Source organism: Triplophysa dalaica, chromosome 2 (genome assembly GCF_015846415.1).
Source record: "Triplophysa dalaica isolate WHDGS20190420 chromosome 2, ASM1584641v1, whole genome shotgun sequence".
NCBI lineage: Eukaryota > Metazoa > Chordata > Actinopteri > Cypriniformes > Nemacheilidae > Triplophysa > Triplophysa dalaica.
The window spans coordinates 22,865,133-22,873,429 of NC_079543.1; the positions used below are offsets into that span (position 1 = coordinate 22,865,133).

Sequence of the window (8,297 nt, forward strand, 5' to 3'; positions counted from 1 at the left end):
CACACAGAGTGAAAATGATATTGAAAAAGGTCCCATATTACGAAGCATGTCCATTGTATGTGAAAAGAAGCATTAGATGCGATGCTTTTCTGAAGAAAAGGAAAGCCCTCTTTTTCGCATTTGAAAGCCGCAAACCCTTTTCCATCTCATTTGTCTTTCAGTGCCTTCCGGGCAAAAAACATCAGCTAGAAAACTTATCCATTTCTTTTTTTTCCCTTTATTAATTTGCAGACGCCACAAAGCCAGTGCGGGAGAATGTGTGATCTAATGATAGAATTAATAATTCACATTAAATTAACTGTTAAATATTAAAAGTACAAAGTACATTTAACGTCTTTTTGCCCGGTGGGCTGGAGTTATTATGTCATCATCAGTAGAAGTAGATACATTACAGTAGTTTGATTTGGTGCTTTCATAAGAAATTGCCTTTTTGACCAATTATGAGCCGTCTCTTTGCTGTCCCTTAGCTTGCCAAGTTATCAATAAAGGTAAATTTAAACTTTAATACTTTGAATGAACGTGTTGCCTGTGATTTTATACCAGTAAACACTGCTCATTCTGAAACTCAACGTAGTGAACTGGGAGATCGGAAAGATGCGTTTTGCTTTGTTGATCGATTTCTTTTTTACCAAAAAAAAATTTGTATTTGTATTACCATATTTTTACTACAAATATCATGTTTAAACTATGGTTACTGTAGCAAAATCATGGTTAATTTGTGGTTACAATTACCAACAAATATAGGTTTTTGTAAATGATACTGCATGCCGATATTTACTGTACTATATATATATATATGTAATTCGTTTTAATGTTACAAGTTAATATAATTAGTTTTTATTAGGGCTGTCAAATCACGATTTATCAATTCCAAAATATGTTGAAAAAATGTTTGTGTTTGCAGGTGTGTGTGCCGTGTCTTATTTATTTGTATATTATTTATACACAAACATACATGTATATATTTGCAGAATATATGTAACATATTTTTATTTAAACATTAGATATGTATATATATATATATATATATATATATATATATATATATATATATATATATATATATATATATATATCTTACGGTTATTTTACATGAAACCGTTTGCACAAAAAAAAGAGTATATTTTAAAGCAAAAGACTAGTCCTGTTTTTAACTTATCCCTGTGCGGGAAACCACCCATACTGTTTAAATTAAGTAAATCTGACAAACCAAAAATATTAAGTGTATATAAAAAATCTACAACATAATATAATAACAATGTGTAATGAATAAACTTAAATAATATATGCACATTTTAGAGAAATTAACAGTTCTCAATCAATATTTCTAAATGTCCCACAGAAAAAACGTTAAATGATTTAAAAACATTTTATAAAGTTAATATAACTACACATAAATAAACACAACAAACACATATACTGTATCACATTTAAAAAAAATTGTAAACGACTATTTGATTTGACAGTCCTAGTTGTTTTATACATAATATGTTATACATATAGGTTATTTAGTTTTTTGTTTGTTACTCTATTGAGTTTTTAACTGACTGCAATGAACTTCTTTCCTCATTTTTTGCTGTAACAGGTCACTGCAAAAATATCATAGCTCATATATCGCCCAGCCCTAAAGTCAACTTATAACATTAAAGGCAGATGTGTAAAATTACATTTGGTCTTCTGCTTCTAAACAGAGGTTTTAAATTTAGACAGCTAAAATGTTGAGTTGGTTTCTGATGATGAATAATTTGGATTCTCATGCTGCGAGGACAGCCCACTCACACTTTAGACTCTCTATGTGTTTCAGCTCGAAAGCAGGAGATCATAAAGGTGACCGAGCAGTTGATCGAGTCCATCAACAACGGCGACTTTGAGGCTTACGCGTGAGTGAACGCACTGACCCGTCTCCATGACGACCACAGCACCTCATAGGAACAATGACGCATTGCTCTATATTCCCTTTGATCACTGAGATTATACCTAATGGTCACCTGTCCTTTTCACAACAGGTGCTCCATCTATAATTAGAAGCAAGACTCACTTAATTACAGCTTTTGATTGACAGATTGAGGACCAGAGGAAAATTCACACATAGTCTTATGACCATTTAAATCCACACATGTCGACACAATGCAGCGCTAGTTTTCTAAAATCTCTTTGTCTTTTTTCCACAGAAAGATTTGTGATCCTGGTTTAACTTCTTTTGAGCCAGAAGCGCTGGGAAATTTGGTGGAGGGACATGATTTCCACAGGTTCTACTTTGATAATGGTATGTAGATATAGACTGTTTCCTAGAATATATTAATGTTAAAAACTATCCATTGGTCACAGTCATGGAGAAACTGGTAGTAATTTTCAAGGAAAGATGTGGCAGTTTTTAATATATGGGAATTGCATTGAAATATATGGCAATTTTTTTAAATATATACCAATTGCATAAAAATAGGCCTATATGTCATTTTTTTAATAAATGGGAATTTCTTGAAAATAAATGGCAGTTTTATTTATATATTCAGAAATTTAATGGAAATATATGCCCGTTTTTTATATATTTGGAAATTTAAAGGAAATAAATAGCCCTATTCGCAAGGAATTAGTATTACCTTGGCACCTTGTGAAATTTAGAAATTACCTCCCCACATCTGTATTTCATGTGGGAGATTTGGACGTGCTAAGTGAAGCTCGTGATTTTACTCAAATTTACGGAATTATTTCCCGGACATGATGGCAAGGCTTTTCGTAAAGTTTGTATATACAACGAACTAAAATAACTTGTAGAATTGACTTAATAAAATCCTTGTAACAATTTGCACGAATATTTTTAAGTAATATGTGCTGCTTTAATTCAAATACAACTTACTAACCAGAATAAAGTAAATTCTACTCATTAAATACATTTAGTATTTGTTAAAATGTTAAGTAAATATTACCTAAAGTAAACAAATAAAAAACGATTACGTTGAGCAAAAAGGGTGTCAAACTCAAACTTCACGGTACTTTCATATTAAAATATATTATTGTTTATGACATAGACAGTCAAGTGGGAAGAGACTGGTGGCCTCTGTACTGACATTGGCACAGTGACTGTTCAAGTGAAATAACACAATTCTTGACCAATATTTTACCTCCCTCACCCTAGGCCCAAGCAATTCTCTTCTGAAAAACGGTGACCACCTAAAATACCCAAATCTAAAATGAATACCAAAACATGAACAAGTCCTTCTTTTTACTGAAAAAAACTAAAAATGAATGGTAATCATGAAAATATATCTCCTAATGCAGTCAGATGCAAGCATGCTAGGAATCACAGATCAACTGCTCGGGAAGTTATATCTACAAAAATGATTTATGTACTCTCAATACAATATAAATGAGTAAACTTTATTTAACCAATTTAAGTGGGTTTAACAAAAAAATTAATTGGATTTACTTGGTAATTTGTTCAATTAAAATTACTCAAACAAAATAATTAAAATCTTAACAACTAAAATTATTAGATTTTATTCCCAACATTTTTACGTAATTTTTTTTATTTTTTGTTAAAAACAGGAACATAATTATATTTAGTATATTTAATGATTTGTTTTCATAAAATCCACTAGGGCCCCCATGTAATACTAATCCTGTGCGAATAGAGATCATTTTTATTTTATTTACTGTATGGGAATATCACGATAATATATGGCAATTTATTTCATATATGAGAATAAATAAAAAATACAGCAATTTGTTTAGATTTTTAAATATATAAGATTTTATAAATCACAATATACACTGTAAAATTTTTGCATCAAAATACTAGAACAATTCTAAATTTTGATGACTTGTGATCTTGACACCCATTAATCATTCTTTATATCTCCCTTAGCATTGTCTAAAGGTAATAAACCTGTACACACTATACTACTGAACCCCCACGTGCACCTGATCGGCGAGGATGCGGCGTGCATTGCCTACATCCGTCTGACTCAGTACATGGACGGGAGCGGGATGCCGCGCACCATGCAGTCAGAGGAAACCCGTGTGTGGCACCGCCGAGATGGAAAGTGGCTTAACATTCACTTCCATCGCTCCGGAGCCCCCAGCGTGCCCATCAAGTAAGACTCGTTTGGCATCCGTACTGAGACGAGAGATAAATGATGATTTAATGACATTCCTATTTTAGAGTTGATGTGTGATTTTCTGTGTGTAGTTAATGGAATATTAAGCTTGAGTTCCCCCTGTCGAGGAGTAACCATCACCCAACTGTCTGTCAATCAAGCTGGAGGAGTGTCTCCTAAGTCCACCTGCTTCCATCCCTTCACGCCCTTCTCCCTTTCTCGTCAAGGCGCACATGGACCATAGAGTTGAAACATTTTGTCAGAGGTCATCACCTACACCGAAACCCGTGGGCAATTCGCAAATGTGGACATTAATAAAAGGAGTGTATTTTTAACATTTTATTTTCTGTTTCTTTTTTTAAGCCGTTTTGGTATTCATTTTAAATGTATAGATATGTAAAGAGAATCACCTTTCCCCAAGTCTGTACTGTATTTTTATGTCTGTGTGTTCAATATATCAAATTTTGAAAGATAAGAATGTTGATATTAAGCTTGCTATCGTTCTGGTGATGTACATATGTTGTGATCGTTCAGATAAAAAAACGCAAAAATAAAAAAATATTTTAAAAATACGTACTTTAAATTCTGGCTTACAGCTAAATGAAAACATTTACGTATACGCTGTCGAAGATATTTGTTTATATTCTCTAGCTTAAAATGTTTGGCTCCTTAATGATTCCAATTTTTTTGATTTATGAGAATTGCTAAATACTAATATGTTTACCTTAATGTCATAGAATATGAGAAGAAACAGAAGAGAATGTAGCATATATGATACATCAAACTGACAAGCATTGGGTAATTCATGGAGGACTATGTTTTTGAATGATCATGGTTTTGTTTTTTGTTTTTCTCTTACGTTGTGTAATGGCTTCCATATCGAAATGTTTGTTTTATTTTTATCAGATCTGTTACGGTAATGATGATAGAGGCTATTATCATTATGACCCGACATATCTTAAATTATCACCCTACCTTCAGATCTACGTAGCTTATTTTTCCTATAATGAGTGGCTGTGAAACTATTATCCTTTGACTTTATATCATGGCTGTATGAGAAGAGAAATTTACAGTAAGTAGCTTATAAGAAACTACATGTATCATTTCAGGCATATTTGTGCTTTTTATTGATGTTTGTTTTGCTAATGGCAAGAAGAGCGAAAGCAGGCCAAGGCTGATTTTCAAGCATGCACACTGCCCTCAGTGGCGACATCGTGTCTGTGCGCCACTAAATTGGAAGATGATGTCATAGAGATGGTGATGTCAGAACGGTCTTCCTTGAGGAAAAACCTCATCATTACTGGACTATGCCAATGCCATATACTTCTTTCTGTTTTTTTTCCATTTCATTTCTCTTTTAAAGACATTTCCTCAGAAACCTCAAAGCCAATATGAGGGTGCGAAACACATCATTTGTTGCCATGGTGGCGCTAGCAAAGCAACATATTTAATGAAAATTACAATAAAGGTGTCATATGTACTGAATATATGATGTTGTTATCCTATTTTGTGTTTTATCGCTGTATTGCACACGGCTATGTGATGCTTCTTTAAAGGAATAGTTTATAGAAAAATCTGTGGAACACAAAAGAAAATATTTTTTAAATATCTCTGTGGTTTTGTGTCTATACAATGAAAGTCAATGGGGGACAATGTTGTTTGGTTACTACATTCTTCAAAATATCTTCTTTTGTGTTATGCAGAAGTAAGCAAGCATACAGGTTTGTAGTTAACATTGCAACATACAGTAAACAACGGACTCTATTAACTACTATAAGGAAAAATGAATGGGCATCTGAGCTGGCCTGATTTAAGCACCAAAGGACAACCTCTTCTAACACAGCTGCATTCAAATAAACTACTCATAACAATTATGACATACAGCTGTAAACTCATTTTCAGCATTTTCAAAAGAAGCCAACTTGTGATTCGGTAAGTCATAAAGGGCATGTAAATAGTAAATGCACAGAATCAATCCTTCTTCGATCATTTGTTACACACATTTTGCATAACTGTACAGTTGTGGCGGGAACAAACGCATTGGACATAAGACAAGTGATGACCAAATACTTAATGTCTTAATAACAACAACCAAAGCGGAGGTATCCAAATAAGATGCTAGGTGTAGCTGCAGATTTTTTTTAACTATGAACATTTTAAATCATTATTAAATCATTATATTATATCATCATGGATATGTGACAGATTAGTCTCTAAAAAGGAAACCGTATAGTATGTGTCAGATATGCTGAAAGTGCACATCAAACCGGTGAGAATCTGGCAACAAAGGTAAATTAACAAACTCTCTTATGCCACTTCAATGCTTTTGAATATATTCTTTATTGTAGAGTAAATGTGGTCTTGAGAAGTTAATGATACATTCTCAACCATATGTAACCACACGCACAGCAGGCTGCTCGTCATTTTTAATGTGTTCAATGTTACACAGTTTTATTAATATGTAATCATGTGACATTAAAGTTACATACATAAAAGTGGTCATTTATGCTTATGATTTTAATTGTCTGGTTTACAAGGGGTATATTTTTTGGCTTTACAAATATAATTATTTTGCAAAAAAGTTTAAAATGCGTGTAAAGTGAAATTATTTTGAGTGAATAATTGGAATCCAGTCCAGTGTGTTTTCATGCTGTGGGTATTGCAAAACATGTCCTGTCCGGTTTCTCCAGTTTTATTGTCTATTTTTAAACAGCTCTGACTTTTTAAAAAAAATTGAGATAACAAAGTTCCGTATATTGTTTTCAACATAAAAACCGGTGTTTGTCATAAATCCTGAAGCTCTAAAACTCCAGTCACACAGTTTTCTTAAAACTGGCAATAGATACATATGCGTTGTATAAATAAATAAATGACAGGATTATCATAAACTCATGTCGAAAAAAAATATCAAACGCATTGTTTTATGCTGAGCGTGCTGCATCGCCATTAACTCCTGTGATATTATTGATTTAACTGTCACCGATTACCCAAACAACACTGTGGTGTTCCACAGGATCTATCAAATTCTGAATCAAGAGTCTACCAATACCTGTGGTTCAGAATGATGTCCAACACTTTTATACGCCTTGGATCATAAACACAATCCTCCTCTAGGCCACTGGGTACCATCCCACAATTGGGAGGAACCCATGCTGTGTCATATCCATGCATATGCCAGGTCTTTTGCAAAGGATGACCCTGATAAGTAATCTTCTTTACCTTGCCCACTCTTACACAAAGCTTGAGGACAGCTAGCTGCTGACCGTATGACTGTGTAGGGTAATTGGATGCTTTCTCAAAGCTTCTGGTAACATAGACTCCAGGTCCCAGCATTCCACCGGTAGAACGCCTGAAACCTTCATTCATGATCCTTGTTGCGTTTGTCAATGTTGTGCCATGATACATTATGTAGGAATTTTGGCCTTGGTAGCATATTGGTTGAAGCCCAACAAAGTAATATTGAGGGTACGTAAAACAAGGATCAACTGGAGCCCCAAACCAGAATGCCATTCTGCTTCTGTTCTCAATGTTGGATGAATACACCTTTGGATAAATGTTGAAATATATTTGTTAGTTTTGTCCATGCCTTTAATATGTTGATCTTTTAGTTTTTTCCAATAAATAAATATATAAATAATTTCATATTAAAAAAAGTATTTTGATCGAAGCATAAAACCTGTAGGCTATGAGTGTATATGAATCTTTTCAACATAAAATCAGAAGTTAAATAGACGACTAAAGGCAAGTTTCTAAAGTGAAACTAAATCACATTCGACCGGTTTATTTCAACCAATAGTACTCTTTCTGAAAATAGGGGGAAGCTATTCTTCTCTTTCTTATTCATTCTACAACAGTTGCAATGACAGCTAGACAATTTGTCAGTAATTACAGTTACAATACTGTAACAATACCAATATAGCACAACGAGAGAACCAACCTACCTCCACAGCAGTGTGGCATCAATTAAACACTGGGCGTTGTAGCAATAGATTTTAAGTTAGTTTAGGCATAGTTTCACTTTTGTTGTACAACGTCAAGGAGGGGAGGAGGAACCAGAAAATGAAAATAAATTTTTACAAACGTTTATCAATTCCTGTTAGTCAATTAAAAACAAAAAGTCTCTTGCTTAATCCTTGGTTTTTTGAGTCTGATGACATCACATGGGTGTGTTTTTGGCAAGGTCAAGGAAGTTTAGACGGT

At 33.5% G+C, this 8,297-nt stretch overlaps 1 protein-coding gene across 6 annotated transcripts in view; it reads left to right on the forward strand.

Moving 5' to 3' along the window:
• The window catches only part of camk2d2 (calcium/calmodulin-dependent protein kinase (CaM kinase) II delta 2), a 31,102-nt gene extending 25,520 nt beyond the window's left edge, over positions 1 to 5,582 (forward strand). For 2 of the 6 annotated variants that reach the window (XM_056764579.1, XM_056764586.1), the window contains exons 17-21: positions 468 to 488; positions 1,805 to 1,880; positions 2,172 to 2,266; positions 3,866 to 4,094; positions 4,190 to 5,582. In XM_056764579.1, the coding sequence (XP_056620557.1) occupies positions 468 to 488; positions 1,805 to 1,880; positions 2,172 to 2,266; positions 3,866 to 4,094; positions 4,190 to 4,193 (425 nt within the window). In that variant the 3' untranslated portion in view covers positions 4,194 to 5,582. Of the gene's footprint in view, positions 1 to 467; positions 489 to 1,804; positions 1,881 to 2,171; positions 2,267 to 3,865; positions 4,099 to 4,189 lie in introns of those variants that run through there. The other 4 variants (XM_056764595.1, XM_056764612.1, XM_056764604.1 and 1 more) reach the window with 2 other exon arrangements.
• The last annotated feature ends 2,715 nt before the right edge of the window (positions 5,583 to 8,297 follow it).